The 17,403-nt window shown below is 49.6% G+C and overlaps 1 protein-coding gene across 5 annotated transcripts in view; it reads left to right on the forward strand.

The window, feature by feature from the left end:
- Positions 1–17,403, forward strand: part of LOC144931669 (arf-GAP with GTPase, ANK repeat and PH domain-containing protein 1-like) — a 170,651-nt gene that overhangs the window by 144,306 nt on the left and 8,942 nt on the right. For all 5 annotated transcript variants that reach the window (XM_078855828.1, XM_078855837.1, XM_078855808.1 and 2 more), the window contains 5 exons: positions 827–976; positions 4,714–4,875; positions 8,788–8,942; positions 9,587–9,677; positions 10,263–10,485. In XM_078855828.1, coding sequence (XP_078711954.1) covers positions 827–976; positions 4,714–4,875; positions 8,788–8,942; positions 9,587–9,677; positions 10,263–10,485 — 781 coding nt within the window. The remainder of the gene's footprint in view (positions 1–826; positions 977–4,713; positions 4,876–8,787; positions 8,943–9,586; positions 9,678–10,262; positions 10,486–17,403) is intronic.

A 17,403-nucleotide genomic window follows, 5' to 3' on the forward strand; every position in this document is an offset into this window, starting at 1 on the left:
TTATCTTCTTCTAAATATGTAAATGTAGAGTCGTGAATTATTTAACACGCGAGAGTCGTATTTCTCCAGAATTGCAGCCCCTTCACAAACGTGATTCGCACGAGCCCTGCACGCAATTTAGCCCAGAACAGCTTGTTTACGTGGAGCCCATTTAATTACAGAAGAATAAACAACGCTCGCCATACCCAATAGCAAAACAAACATAATATTTGTTAGAGCGTTCAAGTATTTTTACGTGCAGGATTTTGTTTTATTTTTAGGCAATGTGCTTGAGCTGAGTTTGTAATCATAGGCATGGTCGTGGGCTCAAAGTCATCACAGGTGGTGCAGATAGAGCTATGTTGATCGCATGGTATTAAACGCCTTGTGGCACATTTGTCAAAAACAACACGTGAATGGCCCCCTGGGTGGAAAGCACTGGATTATCACGTGTTCCAGACACCCAGCCTGCAAAGTGTCTAGTAGATGGCAGTACAGCAAGTAGGCTGCTGACTCATCTGTGTTGTCCCCTTCATTTGCACGGGTTCTATTTCTCTGTGTTCTGGTTCCCTCGCGAGTGTCAAAACAACTCTTGGTAAAGAACTAAACAAACATCCCAAGTAAGGCGATGCTGCAAAGACTCATTTGAGGTTCTCCTGCATGAACGCTTCAAATTACAGCATCTCCCTGCCAAAGAAAAGAGCGTGGAAATTCCACACGCAAACGGTTGGATAGATTGACGATAAATCAGCCACTGGTTATCACTGTCGTTGTTATTGTGTATTTGCTGTTGTAGTTGCCCTAAAATGGTTTTCCTATCCGCTGCCCTCCTGCCCCATTCCCGCAGCGGGGGTGGGCGTCCATGCCGAGCGCTCCATCAGTGGCATCAACCTGGTGTCGTACAACATGCGCCCCGAGGGCCTGCACCAGCGCTCCTTCTCCGTGTCGAGTGCTGAGCAGTGGAATGAGGCTCCCGCCGGTGCCGTCTCTGCCAACGGTACGGGCGCCGAGAGATTACTGCCGCTTATTTAATTTGGGAACGCGAGCTGGGACCTGCGTTGCCGGCGGGAGCCTTTTACTCTCACCGGGAAACCGAATGCATCCTCGAGTTTATTTCTGCTGCAGAACGAGCCAGGGCTAGAGGCCTGGCCTTTTGATAGCCTGTGCTTGGACGTTGCTGGTTTTTTTGCAGACGTATGTATGCACGTTGCACTCCTTCCGCACCATACATAGCCAACTGTGCTAATCAGAGGTGCAGGACATATCCAAACCTCCGTTGGTCCAATATAAAAATCATAACAATGACAATCATTCTAGATTTGAAGCTTTCGTGACTGCAAGGATTCATACTCTTTGGTTTTTTCGGAAAAGTCACGTAGGTAAAAAATAATAATAAAAATAATACATTATTTTATTTCTATTATTTTTATTATTTATTTTTACCTACGTGACTTTAATGACAATCATGACAACCATTGCTGAGAATCTTTCAAGTGTAGTACTTGCCTTGAATATTGAATTCGACGTTGGCAGAACAGTCTCTCATGCCGGGTGTGCGATTTGTTCGACGTAACAGTGGTAAGGCCACACTGCGCATTGAGTGTCAGAAAGTAGGCGACAGGACTGGAGCCCTATGCTAGACGAAGGAATGCTCTTTTGCGTGCGTGCATGCATGCGCGTGTGGCCCTGAGCAAGGTCATTCTCCACTTGACTTCCTCGCCGCGTGTCTGGCTGGCCCCCTATGCACGGGTTGCCCCCAGGGCAGCTTTCATGTGCGGGATGTTTTGAATGGGCGCGAGCTCACCGCCGCTGGCCCCCCGCGTCGCCCCGTGCCTCGGCTTACAGAAACGGGAAGGAACTGCACGTGTTGAGCCGTGTGGCCAGAGTGCCGCGGATCGCGCACGTTTGTATGACGGCCGCGGCCCTTTGCGGCTACGGGTGCTGCTGCTGCTGCAGGTGTCGGGATGCGGGGTTTCCTCTGCCCGCCCGTCTGTGCGCTCGACGCGCGGCTCGTCACCTTGTGTCTTCGAGTGATGTTGAAATGTGAACCGTGTGTGTGTGTGAATCCTGCTCAAAGGTAATTCTGACATTTCACCTTTGGTCAAAAACAAAGTGAGTAAACATTAATGGATAAAATATCAAGATAAACAGTTCATAATGGCCATTGCCAGTGATGACATCATACATCACCACCACTTCTTCCACTAAATCCTGTAATTATATTGCCTAGCAGATATGGAATCTCCATGGTCTGCTCTTACAGCATCCCACCATTCTGCCTTTAGCTCTTCCCTTTGGTCTCTGAGCAATGCACATGTGCCCCAACCATCACAACCTCCTCTTCCCGATTCACCGGGAATAGCGTGTGGATGTTGTGGCTGTGGCAATTACCGGTACGCTCGCCCCGCGTTGTCTAGTTTTCAAAGGAGGCGTCTGCAGAGCCTGGACCTGATTCTCCAGGTTGGGCTGTCCTAGCATGGCTCATCGTGTTAAGACGTCCACCCTCCAATGAGGCGCTAATTGACGAGAACCCGATGCTTCTCGCTGCTTTGGATCAGCAGCAGCACCCAGCTGCCAATTTCAACGGCCGCGTAATTTAAGGTGGAGGTGATGAGACCGCCCTGTTATGTGGCAGAACGGAGTGAAAACGCTTTATTCTGTTTTACTGCGCCCGGATAGCTGCACTGGCAGTGATTGGAAGTGACGTTCATCTTGATTGAAGTATGAGAGCCCAGGGGGGTTGTTGTGGGGACACTTGCGTAATAAAGGAAAATATTTTTTCTAAAAATGCATTTTTTGATAAGCATAGCTTTTAAAAATGCATGCAATATTGTGTTACATTGAATTACCCAAAAGAGAAGGACAGAGATGACAAAAGTTATTGCGATTGACTATAATTATACCTTTTTTTATATGATTAATATTTACGTGATAATGAAATTGCATAACCTTTACATCTTTTTCACTAATTAAATACCAGTTGTGCGGAGCCCATGATTCAGTGTGTTCCGATAAGGGCTCTAGGAGTAATTAATATCAACTGTGGGCTGAATTGATTATTGCTGCAGTAATTAATGGTGGTCGGTGCTAAATCCAGGGCAGCAGCAATTAGTGGGTATTGATTTAATTAAAGCATTCCGGTTTACCAAGCGCCCATCAGTGCGTGGGTGGATCCGAGCCTTTTTGAGGCTGCATAAATTGCTTGTTATTACGGCCTGGCCTTGTCACTGCAGCTCACTGGTTATTGAAGGCTGATAATTGAGCTTTGTTGGAGACAAACATTTGGCTCCTGAAGAAATTTATGAAAGCGTATTCCTCCAAACCGTTTAATCTTCTTTCAACTAAAATTGTTTGCGTGAACGTTTGTTAAACGCCGAGCGATAAAGTAAGGAGATGGATTTGCTGTGGAGGGCATTTGCCGAGACGAGCGGCGATTGTGTCCATCTCGTGTGTCTCGTCGCGCCGTGGACTCCGAGGCTCTGTTCCTGTTTAGCTTTGTGCGTTTTCTTTCACGGCATCACTTGTGCCAGTTGCTTGCTCGTGAGCGAAAGTCAAGGCTAAAAAGCAGTGCTTTGCTTTCATTCTCTTCACGGCACTGGTCCGTTTCATGAAACATATACAATGCATAATTCCCTCCCAAAACAAACAAACCAATTCTCGTTCATTAAAATCCCCACTTTTGATATTCAAACACTTTGTTCCAACTCTTTTGTGGACATCAGTAGGTCATGCATTTTTAGAACGCTTGATGGCATTTTGCGATTACGGAGCATGAAAGGCTTGACACGAGAATTGTTTCCATGCCCCATCGGCCGTAATTACAAGGCAAGGTGGGGTGGAGGGAGGAGAGGTGGGTGGGTGCCGATAAAAAGGAGCTTGAGTTACACAGCGATTTTGACACAGCCCAACATCATTGCGGGCGCCCTGTGGTTATCGGCAACAATGAGGCAAGGAAATCAAGAAGGCCCGTTATGCACGATTGTCACGTGCGGGATCCTCCCAGCGACGGATCGGTGACATTTGTCTCGTCACCAGCATCTGACGGCTGTGAACAGGCGCATGCCCCCCCCCCCCCACGCCTGCCCAGCGCACAACGTGCAGGTCTGAGCCGCGCTCGGACTAAAATAGCTGCGCTCTTTGGACTCCCGCAAAGCAAGATCGATGATTGCCTCTCCCTCTCTATTCCCTAACGAGCAGGTGTACGCCCTCGGCGAGCCACACACGCCAAAGGCGGTTAAGCAGGAGGAGTGTTTCTGGAATTTGAAAAACCGTACCCAATTAAACGAGTTAAAATATTTTGGCTTCACTCACTTTTGCCGGGAGCTGGAGACGTCGTGTTATTGTAATATCATCTGGGCTGTCTCTTGGCGAAAGCCGCTATTGCGTCTGAGCAGTGCCGTGTTCGTGCAATGTTTAGAAGATGCACGTGGCCGTAGAGATGGCATGTCACTTCATTTGAGCTGAAATCGATTTTGCTCTGACTTGGACATTGCCATTGGGAAACTGATCATTTAATCTTCTCTTTGTGTTTTACATCATATTGAAACGTGCTGTGTGGTACGACTTCTCTGGTTTTTGTTTTTCTCATTTGAATAAAAGCTTTTGTTAGTGATTGTCGTCTAAAATCTCTGGCTTTCTTTGGATAATGCCCCCCTCTCCTTCCCTCTCTCGTCTGCTCTCTTCCCCCCCCCCCCACCACCCGCCACTCCTCCCTACGCACACCGCGTTCCACAGCTAATGGGGTGAGCGATGCACCCTGCTCCAGCCCCAGCATATCGAGCACCACCAGCCCCAAGCTGGAGCCGCCCGCGTCCCCGCACAGCAACCGCAAGAAGCACCGGAGGAAAAAGAGCACGGCGAACCCACGCGCCGACGGCCCGGCCAACAGCGCCGAAGGTAGGAGGTGCACATGGCGCGCGCACCTCCGACCAATGGAACCAGTTGGCATCTCCCTGCTCAGGCAGGCGCTCGGTGGCGGGCCAATCTCCATTGATGATCCTGAACCAGTGTTGGGAATTCCATGTTCCTGTGGTGGGGACCGGGTCGCGCTGTAAAATAACCACTGTTGACTGTCTACAAAGTGGTGCCCGCATTTTTGTAACCCTGGAATGATGGAGAATGATGGTGGTGGTGGTGGTGGTGATGGGCTTATGGAACCCCCGTTCCAAATGAGATTGGTACGATAGGCCCACTGGTCAATTATTATACCCCTCCGCCATCATCATTGACACTGCCTTAATACCCATACGTATAGAGAGCTACATACATACATACATGCAGGTAGATTTGGCAATGGCACTTGTTCACAATAAAATAACAGAGAGAGAGAGAGAGAGGAAAGGCAGAACGCTGTGACTGGAGGTTGGAGACGCCACATTTTACAATGCGGTTTCTCGGATCGCGCTGGGAGGATCTGAGAGCGATCGGTGCATGAAAAATTTCACGTGAGCAGGCATTACACAACACCGTTGTCCATCCGAAGGAGCGATGAGCAGTGCTCTAAGTCGCTTGCGATTCGCTAAAAAGCACGAAGGGCAACGCGATTGTATCGATCCTCCTTTTTGCCAGACAGTTCGAGGCTCTGGCATGTCCTGATTCTCCAAGCCATGTTCTACTCGGTCTCCCGTTGATACATGGACACGTTTCCGCCTCCCTAACGAACACATGAACAATGACGTGTGCGTAACATGTATGCACGCATGGACCGGTTGAATTCTAGGTGTGGGTGAAAAACTAACATCGATCATCATTCCTCTATAGCTTAACACTCATCAACTTCCACTTTCTGGAAAATAACGAACGGATCACTCGGAGTAACCGATGGAGAGGGGCAGCGGATAACGCCGCGTTCGCGTAGTTGGCAATTTATGCGTTTGCAATCTTGCGCATTGGAGCCATGCGAGCGCGCGAGACGTTCATGCAGTGCAGGAGGTGAGGGTTTGTTGTTTGCCGAGCATCATTAGAGCTCTCCCAAGAAACTGGACCCAGGGAAAATAAAGTGTCCTGTTTGCCGTGGGCGACGGTGTGGATCCTGCTGATGGAGCCGCTATCTGCGCCCTGTTTACCCAGGGAAGAGCCTCCCTGACAGCATTGCCCCTTTATTCTTGCTTTTGCAAACTCGCAAGTTAATGTTTGTTTGTTTTAATTAGCCTAAAGGTTAAACAATTGATAAGTTTAATCGCAATAAGGGCTCTCTCCTGAGAGACAGCCGGCCTCTCCAGCTCCTACCACCAGCCACCACCACCGCGTGTTCACGCACCAACTCGTTCACGGTCCCAAGCGCCGCGCCACGCTGCAAGCCACTATTTGCATGTGCGGCGGTGGCAGCACCGGTGCCGATCTCCCGGCTTCCCAGAAGGGTAATCAGCGGCCAGCATCTGCTGCGTGGTGATGCGTGTCGGTGTCCCATTGCACGCTCCCTCCTTCCCCGCGCCCACTGCCGCAGCAGCCACCGCTCATTGTTCATCTCCAGTCATTCCTGCCGCGCGTCGCTCGTCAACTGAACCCAGCGCCTCTCTCGTCCGCTGCTTGTGCTCCGCCAATGGAGGCCCACCGCACTCTCCTGAATTCTCCGAAATCGACGAGCGGCTGGGAGCCCGCGAGCAGTGCGACGGCGTGACACGCGGCCCCGTGAAGCAGGGCTGGGCCACTGCTGCGGGTGTCTTCTTCGATACCCACAGTGCCAGAGTTGGAGACACCCACAGGGTATCGCAATACCAGCATCGTAATTCTGGAAGTGCAGTTGATATGATCGTGACGTCAGCAGCTCAGCATTGCTTTTTCTGGGATGATGTCCTGGGTTGCCTGTCACGAGGTATTTCTCAATACATTTGAATTGGTCTAATGCCAGATTTTTGCCTATATGTGGGCACGAACTTGGTATTTGGCACTGGCGATGAGTTGTTACTTCGTAATTAATTCCTATGAATGGTTCCAAAGTTTCAATGTCAATAAGTATGATGGCTGTGTTGTGATTGCCTGCCAGAATAGCTTGTGTTGATGACTAGAGGTGCAGCGCCCTGCTAGCAACTAATCCAACGTTTTCGTGAGAAATCAACCCCGCCGGTGCTTTGCATTGGGTGGGAAACACGTTCCTCTTCTGTGCTGAATTTACAAGAATGTAAAGAGAAAATACGATTTCATGAATGTAAATGCACGCCTCTCCTTCCCAGGGATGGTATCACGTTTTACAAATAGTCATAGCAGAGGGGGGGCGGCTAGGCTGCACCACGCAGCAGGGCACAGAGCAGCAAATGTTCCGGCCGCCACTGCTGCACAAGGCTCACTTTTGTTCTGCCGTCACGATTCCGCTGTTTTCTCGTTTTCGCTGCCGCCTTGTGTTTGGAGAAGAAACAGAATGGGGGAAGCGGTGGGCTGGTGTGGTCGGACCGTGCAATTTGGTTGTTGATGTAGCTTATTAATTCGAGAGGCGAGAGGTTGGGGAGGTTGAGGGAAGGGAGCGGCAGCACGAGCGAGTGGCCAATCCGAGCCGGTGTCCCCGTCGCACGCTGCGGCCGCGCGTCGGAGGGAAAGTGGCCCCGGCGCGTGTTGGTGTTCTCGTGCGCTCGGACCGCCGGGCCAGGATGTATGTGCGAGCAGCGGGGCAGGCCCGGGTGTGTTGACGCAGAGGCGGGGGGACTCGGCACCGCGCTTTTCATCTCGTGGGAAGGAAGCGAGAAAGGAAACGGCGTGTGCGGCGAGCGCGCGGGGGGGGGGGTTCACGCGGGGGACCCCCGATCTCTCGCCGCCGGACCCCCGGATTAACCTGACCCGGATCCCTCGGCTCCGTGCGGCAGAAAAACAAATTTAGTGCCTGCATTGCAGTTTATGTCGTTATTGTTATTTCTGAAGGGACAGATAGGAGGTGTTTACAGAATTTAGAGTATCATACATTATAAAAAATTACAATATAAGAAAATGGTTTCAAGTGAAAGCAACTTTATTTAACAAAGTCAAGGAAAAAAAGACCACATTGGTTCAGAGGCATTATGAGAATGAATATGATCGCGTACTTCGCCATTTGACACAAAAGTGGAAGGGAACCAGGCAGGAGCAGATGAAGGCAAAAAAGCAGGCGGATAGTTGCAGTGGTAAAATACCTCGAGGATAAAGCTTTGGGATTACATGAAGCAGTGCTACCGGTCAAAGAAAGATAACGATTGCTGAAATCTGTTCCGGCCCCATCCGCGCATACGAGCTGACGGAGGGACAGATGATGACACATTGGCGAGCAATTTTCTGTGGTGAGACTGCTCCCCCACTGGAATCTCCACCACCAGCTCAGGACTTCAAATGGAAACGAGCAAAAGCCAATGCTGCAAACTGCATGGGGACAATTTCACTGAACGTTACATGCATTGTTTTTTTGCGTGTATATAATGATTGTGTTATTCTCCCATCAGTGGTTTCATAGCAACGATCATGATGATAGTCGTGGCTTTGGAAAAACCTTGGCATCACATCGCTTCTGCGTTTAGATTATTTGGCTACTATAAATGTCCACATGATCAGCCACTTCGTTGAACTATCATTTGCAGCCTTGTCGCTTCTGAACAAGAAGATTGTAGCTCAGAAAGAGTTTGGTTTAAATATATTTACTTTTAGTGATTTGCTTCCCTTTCCTATACTTTGCAGTCCTATCGTTATTTTGTATTGATCTTTTACTTTCTGACCTGCCGCTATTGGACATCTGTGAAAAAATAGCTTCATACCTCATCGGATTTCTCCAGGATAAATACTAATTTGGATCCCGTGGATCCTGCACCTCTGTGCCCCCCCCCATTCCCCACATCCTGCTTCGCTTGGCAGATAACGACGAGCCGTTTGAGTTCCTCATCGTGTCACTCACGGGCCAAAGTTGGCACTTCGAGGCCTCTTGTGCTGAGGAGCGCGAGTCCTGGGTGCAGGCCGTCGAGAGCCAGATCTTTGCCAGCCTGCAGTCCTGCCACAGCTCCAAGAACAAGGTGAACCATCCCCAACCCGCGTGATACCCCAAAACGTGCATCCGTTGGCCTGCTCAGGGTCACCTCTTTTGTTCGTTTCAGGGAATACGTCGTGATATGATTGTCTGTATTTACCCAGGAGTCTCAAGATGCGTTTTCAAAAGCATCTTGCTTTGAATATTAGGCCAATCCCTTTCAGCGTGGGAGTAATCGAGAGTGGCTGAAGTAAACGCACACACCAGGAGTAACACTAAAATATATGCATGTCGGTGAATCCATACTCGTGAGTTCTCAAAACTCCCTTGTACACATTTGTCCAAACCACTCGTGGAGCAGCACAGGTGTGGATGTACACATTATGTCAGTGCACTGTTTATAATAGCTATCATGAAGTGTGTATTATATTATCGGAATTTGGCATTGGATTTTTGTGTGCACGGTTCATTATTGATGCAGCAGCATGAGCAGCAGGAACATGAGGCTTCTGAAGAAATTTTGCCAAGCAAATAATTATTGACGCAGCACTGCCGGTGTCACGAGTCTGCATCTCGCGTGTCAAGTCTGCGGCTGTCACTGGAGTACAAGGAGACCTGTCTTAAGTGAACCCTCGTAACTGTGCGAGGATCGTTAAGGGAGTGTTTTTTTGCGTTGTCCGCACTCCGTAGACACGGACGGGCAGCCACAGCGACGCCGTCACCATCCAGTCCATCAGGAACATCCGAGGGAATGCCTTCTGTGTCGACTGCGATGCTCCTGGTGAGTCCATTGTGCAGTTTTTGGCCTTTTGGCCGGTTGATCTCTTGTACAACGGGGTGTTGTATGCATGCGTGTTGCATTTATTTCGCACAATACGTAGCCAACCATGCTAACACCCTGGACCCCATTCGTTTTTATTCCATCAGCAGTTGGTGGAAAATTGGGCACATTTTGCAGAAAAGCCATTTACAACAATACCTGAATTAAGCCCCGTGTCTCTCTTGCAAAGGGGATCTGGGTAGATTTCCAAGGAAATTATAATCACTTAGTTTTATATGCTTTGGACTATATATTTCACTGCAATTAATGCCATTTTTTGAGAAACTGACGGTGACTGTGGCACATTGTAATCTCCTCTTGGGACCGCCATGGCAGGGTCATCAGCTCCCAACGATACAGCAGGTGATGATCCAAGGTGACCCCATACATGTTGACCCAGCGAAGGGTGCGCTGACCCCTAGGCTCGGCCACGCTTCCGTTAACACCACCGCCCCGACGTGAACAGCCGGCGGAATGGCTCTCCTCACCCGGCGATCACCGTTCCTCCCCCCCGTCTGATCCTCGCATCAATCTGTCCGTACGCAGGCCCAGACTGGGCGAGCCTGAACCTGGGCGCCCTCATGTGCATCGAGTGCTCGGGGATCCACCGCAACCTGGGCACGCACCTGTCGCGCGTGCGCTCGCTCGACCTGGACGACTGGCCACTGGAGCTCGCCGCCGTCATGCTGGCCATCGGCAACGCCACGGCCAATGGCGTGTGGGAGGCCGACACGCAGGGCCTCGGCAAGCCGCAGCCAGACTCGCCCAGGTGAGCGGGCAGGACACGCAAATCTCCCTGGGAGGATGCACAATTATTGTGCGTGTAATTATATGCCAGTTTAGCTTTCGGTATTGTTGTCACAACCTGTCGGCCGGTTCGCCTTGTGTAAGGAAATGTCCTCTTGCTTCTGGAGGTGGAAGGTTAAGCCGTGTGCGCACGAGGAGATTGTGAGGAGAGACAGAAGAGCAGCAACGGGGTCCTGTGCTGCCCAAAGATCAAAAACTTGCTGCTTGATGCTCGCCATCACCCAAAGCTCTGAGACACCTACAGAAGTATTGGGCGATGACAGCGATATTTTTGAGCTTCTCATTGGGTAGAATGCAGGGTGTCGAGCCCAGGTATGACATCATCCCTGTTGTTGATTGGGCTGCTGATTGGTTTACTGCAGGGTCTACACCTTTGTTGTCTTTTTGTCATCCTGTGAAAATTGTCTCTTGAGTGCCAGGGCTTTAGATCCAAGCACTCTGAGCGAAGTGAATCAATTGAGAGATCCTATTACAGAAAATAATTACGGCATATACTGCCCATGAAATAAAAAGAAAGAGTTGAGAATTACTGTTGTCATTTGTTGCTAACTAGTAGGCTGAATATGCAGCTTTCAGACGATTTAAAAATTCCCTGCCCATAATTGCTGTAGATAATCGAGGTTGGGCTGCGTTCAGTGTTTCATCCTGACAACAAACGCCTCCAGTGGGAGAGCCGTCTTAATGCGCTTTGTCCAATTAATTTTGTTTCCAGTCGCTCTACACAGCCTACTCGCTCGCACCGTGCTCATGTTAAGTGGGGGCCCTGTTTGAATTTAGTTTGGTGGCGAAATAGATATGTTGCGTTTATTACTGGCCACAGTAATGGATACGTGATTGCGGTACTTGCGTAATTTAATGACCCACAAGATGTTTTTTTCCTTGGCCTATAAAAGCTGCCGGTAGCCTGACATTGATTGAATGGCCCCCAGGGCATCTCCATCAGGCTAATGAGAGACACTCCGACATCTGATTATTACGGCTCTGAGTCGTGTGCCGGTAATGATCCCATCGCTTCCTTCTCCACGATCCTCCTCTCATTCAATCCGCACGCCCCCTGTCTGCTTAACCTCTTATTATAAATTATGGTGTGGTTGGCTTCGTACTGTGCAAAAGAAGTTCAACATACATACATATGTAATATAATTTGTCGAAAGTTTCACAATATTTTGCAGCTGAATTAGATCGCCGAGTTTAGGAAGCATCTGATTTTGTGTAACGGCGCACTTTGCCCCAATTGTTCGTCCCTTGCCAGTCAGTGTCTGAGCTGAAATTGTTCATTCCTTTTTGCACCGTGATATTTTTGATGTCTTCCTTTTTTTACATCATCACACGCACACGTATTTTCCAGTGGCACACATCTGTGGACATGTCTGCGGGTTGTGCGCTGATGAATTACTCCGCTCTCTTGTATCGCAACTAATTCCACGTTATTCATTGCCGCGACGCACGCCCGTCACGAATTGTTTTTCTCAGCGCCTGTTTTGCTGTTTCGTTTCCAAAGGCGCAGGTTAAACTGGAATAATCATGCCGATTTAGCATTAACGATTTCAAGAAAAAGAATTGGCGAGCACACATCACTACATTCAATTAAATTGGAGACGGGTAAAAGTAATTGAATGCAAGCGGATGATCACACCCCGCAGCCCCGTTTGCGAGCCGGGCATGGGCGGAGAGACGAGCGGACGGCACGCGTGGGAATGCACAGAGCAGGGAAATGCTGCCGAGGGTGACTGTGCTCTCCCAGCCAAAGCGAGATTGCCTCACATGTAATTTACATAACATGCGTCTAATTTGCTTTATTGCTGCAATTACACTAAGCCGCTCCCCGTAATAATCACCGGCGAGCGCCGCGCAAGCCCCTTTTGCCTAATAGGCATGGGGACAACGCTACTTCTGAGAGCATGAGCTTCAGCCGCCGATGCTGTTTCGCCGTGTGTTCTCGCGGCCTCCACTGTCACTGGGTGACCGGTTGTGTGCTCCACACTCCCCCCCTTCCCCCCCCCCCGCTCTCTTACTGACAAGAGGCTGTATGGAAATGCACTGCAGCGACGATCTTTTGTTGATAACGGTTCCAAAATGCACCCAGGATCAGCACCGGATTAACTCCGGTGGCACTTTCGGCACATGCCACAGGTCACAGGTTCACTCTGTTCCTCTCGGCCGTCAGTAGCTCCCCTGATTCTCTAGCACGTTGGGCAAGCTCTACCCAGAGGAGCACAGGGCGGGTTTTCAGTCGGGAGGCCCGCATTCCTTGCATGGAAAATGGATACGTGGAAGTCACTGTAGAGGAAACTGACTCTCAGAGCCCATACGGGCCCCTTGAAGGCCGGCAGCCAGGGGCATCCAACAGCTCTGCATTGGGCACCAGTGGTTTGCGCATCACATTGTGGAATTGTAATAGGAGGTAAATTTGGAAATGAACTGTGCGCAATCTGTTCATGCCATGGTTGGCAGATGCTGCCTTTCCTCTCATACAAGGTACAGGATTTCTCTGACAGGGGTCCCGCCAAAGGGCATGCAGCTTATGGATGCTGTGATACTATGCGTGGCTTCTTGCATTGACTGTGCACCAAACGGTCACGCTCGTTTCATTTTGCAATTTGACAAAGAGGGATCTCTCATTTTCCTTGCAGAGATCAGAGGCAATCGCACATGAATAGTCACGGTAATCAATCGCCTTGAGATTTACTGCGATGATTGGACTTCTTGTTCGCTGCCAAAGCAAAATGTCTGTTCGTTCCAATTCGTGGGATTTGTACGCGAATGGCAATGGAGGAAGCCTCTCCCTGTCGTCTTGCGTGGGTTGAACGCACGTGCAAGCGTGCGCGTCTCTCCGGTGTCCGAACACCCCCGCAGCTGCTGGCGCTGCCGGATGCTGCTGCGCGGGTGCATGAACGCACGCCTGTTTATGCTTGTGTTTGCGCGTGTGTGCATGTCTCGCCTCAATGCTAATCTCTGCTCACCGAGTTCATTTCCTGAGACCATTGTCTCACTCGCCCTTTGTGATGGGGACTCTGCAGCAATTACAGCTGCTGCCCCTCAAGGCCCCCTCCGTCTCCTCTTCCTCCACCGCGGCTCCCGGGAGCACAGTCTCACCCCCTTCCCCTTCACAAACTCGCCGACCCCACAGACTCTGCCTCCCGAACAGAAGTTTGCGATCGAATTGTGGAGGCCATTCGAATTTTTTTTGCAGCTGAAGGATCGGGATGGGGTGTGGAGAGCGCTCTGCATAGTGTGGTTTGTCGCAGGCTTTGAAGTCTCCTCCGCGATCGGTGTGGATTCTGCGCGGCGCTGTCACACACGTCCATGTATCGTGCATGGGAGCGAGAGACAAATGGCATGGAGGTGATTGCTCGAGTGACATTGGCAGTTTAGAATAATTATTATTCCCCAGCATTTTGGCGTTGCACGCCTCTTATCCAGTGACTTAAAGCCAGGATTGATGGCTCACACGAAGGCTGTAGATGATGTGAGGCACCTGCCAGACCACTGGCCAATGTCTCATTGTAGAGTAATGAGGAAGTATGGCAAGTAGGCTTTTGACCTATTTGTTTCATATGCAAGTGTTTTTTTTATGACACTGTGGTTTGCTCCCATGCATAAAAAATACTCGACAAATTGGCAAAAAAATATAAACCAGAAGTCCTCATTAAAAGCGTCTTGAGGCTCACTGAGGCTTTGCTTGGTAAACAAATGAACTGTACATTAAAATGTGAACCACTACACGTGGCACTGTTAGAAATGCATCACCTGAGTACATTTACACGGTCATCAGTTGTAAGGCCCCTCATCCCCGATTCGGTGCCTGGCATTATCGTGACTTCATGGCCCCTTTGTTAATCCACTCCTGGGTGAAGGTCTCCCCATGTTGTGCTGGTCATGTGGATTGTTTGACCATACTTCACCATGCTGGTCAGTGCGGGTTGGTGAAGGGGAGACTCCATCGTAACTGATTCAAATGTCTATGGCTATGGCAATTTAATTCAAGTTGCCGAATTCATATGGCAGCGAGTCAACTAAATTATGTATAACTATTTAAACTATTTTTTTTTACCAGGTAAGGCTCACTGAGCTATTTAGCTTGTCTTAGAAGCGACATGTCCACAAATTATAGCTTTTGTGGAAATGTACAGCAGCCAAAAACTCTAAAAGCAAGTTTATAAATGTGGAGGGAAGAACTGGAGGACCCGGAGAAAAATGCATTCGACCACGGGGAGCACATGCAAACTCCAATTATGCAGGCGACAAGGTTGGGATCGAACCCATGACCTCTGTATCCCAGGCGAGGTAGTTAACATCTCGCCACCGTGGTGCTCCTAACCACCGCACCCACCACCACTCCATCCCCCACATGTGACTTATCGTTAGTAACATCACATTGCATGGGCAGCTTCAACTCATTACGCATATTTTGTTTGTGGAGCACGAAGATAATAAGCCAGTCTGCTCGTAACGCGGCAAGCCGGTAGGGTTGTGTAGTGGTAAGACTGGTGCCCCACAGAAATAATGACTTGGGTTCGATTCCTGACTCAGGTGCCTTTCAGTGTGGCGTTTGTACAGTCTACCCCTGTTCAGCATGGATCTCCCCTAGCTTCTCCAGGTCCGTCCCCTTTCAGCAAAAAAACATACAATGAATGTACAAACAAGTCGGCATAGACCATACATCCCGAATGCAGTACCGTCCCGAAATATACTTAATATTTAGTGTGGCCCTTCCTGGGTGATTAAGTAATGATCATTCTTATTATATTACTAGCGGAAGTACCCGGCTTTGCCCGGGTGAAAAATATATTTCTTTAAAACCTTACATATATATACACAGATACTAAGGTATTGTCAAAGCCCGGTGGGCTGTTTGTACATTTCTCCACCAACAAATATATAAGAGGCTTTCACAAGTCCAAAAAGTTGTAGAAAGTGTGGGGTAAATAGTTGATGTCAAAAGGTTTCCGAAAATTGCGGTCTCCCCCCCCCCTCAAAAAATATCTTTACCCCTCGTAGGTATATATACTAACAACACCTTACATACAACAGAGGAAGTGGTATCTATTGACTCTGTAGTAGTATCTACTGACTGTACCGTAGTATCTACTGAGCCAGTAGTAGCTACTGACTGTGTAGTAGTATTTAGTGACTGTAATAACTACTGACCATAGTAGTATTTACTGGGCCTACAGTAGTATCTACCGACTATATACTCGTAACGACTAACTGTATAGTATCTGCTGACTCTATAGTTGTATCCACTGACTATAGTAGTAACTACAAAATCTATAGCAGTATCTACTCACTCTATAATAGTATCTACTGACTCTAGTAGCTACTCACCGTGGTAGTATGTACTGACTGTATCGTAGTATATACTGACTGTAGCAGTATTGACTGACTGTAGCGGTATACACTGACTGTTTTAGTATTTACTATAGCGGTATCTACCAACTCGATAGCAGTATCTACTATCGCTACAGCAGTGTATACCGACTGAGGTCGTACCTGCTATCACTACAGCAGTGTATACTGCTGTGTTGGTACCTGTTATGATGACAGCAGTGCATATTGTGGTGGAACCTGCTATGATTACAGCAGTGCATACTGCTGTGGTGGTATCTGCTATGATGAGAGGAGTACATATTGTGGTGGTGGTACCTGGTATGATAACAGCAGTGCATATTGACTGTACTCATCATTCACCCTCACCATTCACCACTCACAACTCACCCTTACCACTCATCCTCACCACTCACCACTCCCACTCACTATTCACCATTCACCCTCACAACTCACCACTCACCAACCTCCCTCACCAATCTCCCTCACCACTCACCCTCACCACTCACCCTCACCACTCACCAATCACCACTCACCCTCACCACTCACTCTCACCACTAACCCTCACCACTAACCCTCACCACTCTCACTCACCACTCTCCCTCACCACTCACCACTCACTCTCACCATTCACCCTCACCATTCAGCCTCACCATTCACCCTCACCATTCAGCCTCACCACTCACCCTCACCACTCACCCTCACCACTCACCGTCACAACCACCACTCACCCTCACCCTCACTACTCACCATTCATCCTCACCAATCACCACTAACCAATCACCACTCACCACTCAGCACTCACCCTCACCACTCACCCTCACCACTCACCCTCACCACTCACCCTCACCACTCACCCCTCACCGCTCACCACTCACCCATCACCACTCACAACCGCCACTCACCCTCACCACTCATCCTCACCACTCACCCTCACAACAACCACTCACCCTCACCACTCACCCTGACCACTCACCACTCATCCTCACCAATCACACACTCACCAATCACCACTCACCCGCACTGCTCACCCTCACCGCTCACCCTCACCACTCACCCCTCACTAATCACCACTCATAACCGCCACTCACCCTCACCACTCACCACTCACCCTCAACACTCACCCTCACCACTCACCATCACCACTCACCCTCACTACTCACCACTCATCCTCACCAATCACACCCTCAACAATCACCACTAACCCTCACAACTCACCCTCACCACTCACTCTCACCACTCACCACTGACCCTCACAACAACCACTCACCCTCACCACTCACCACTAATCCTCACCAATCACCACTCACCCTCACCACTTGCCACTCACCCTCACCACTCACCACTCACCCTCACCATTCACCCTCACCACTCTCCCTCACCACTCTCCCTCACCACTCACCAGTCACGCTCACCACTCACCCTCACTACTCACCACTCACCCTCAACACTCACCCTCACCTCTCACCACTCACCCTCACCACTCACCCTCACCACTCACCCTGACCACTCACCACTCATCCTCACCAATCACACCCTCAACAATCACCAC

The sequence above is a fragment of the Lampetra fluviatilis genome, chromosome 1 (genome assembly GCF_964198595.1).
Source record: "Lampetra fluviatilis chromosome 1, kcLamFluv1.1, whole genome shotgun sequence".
NCBI lineage: Eukaryota > Metazoa > Chordata > Hyperoartia > Petromyzontiformes > Petromyzontidae > Lampetra > Lampetra fluviatilis.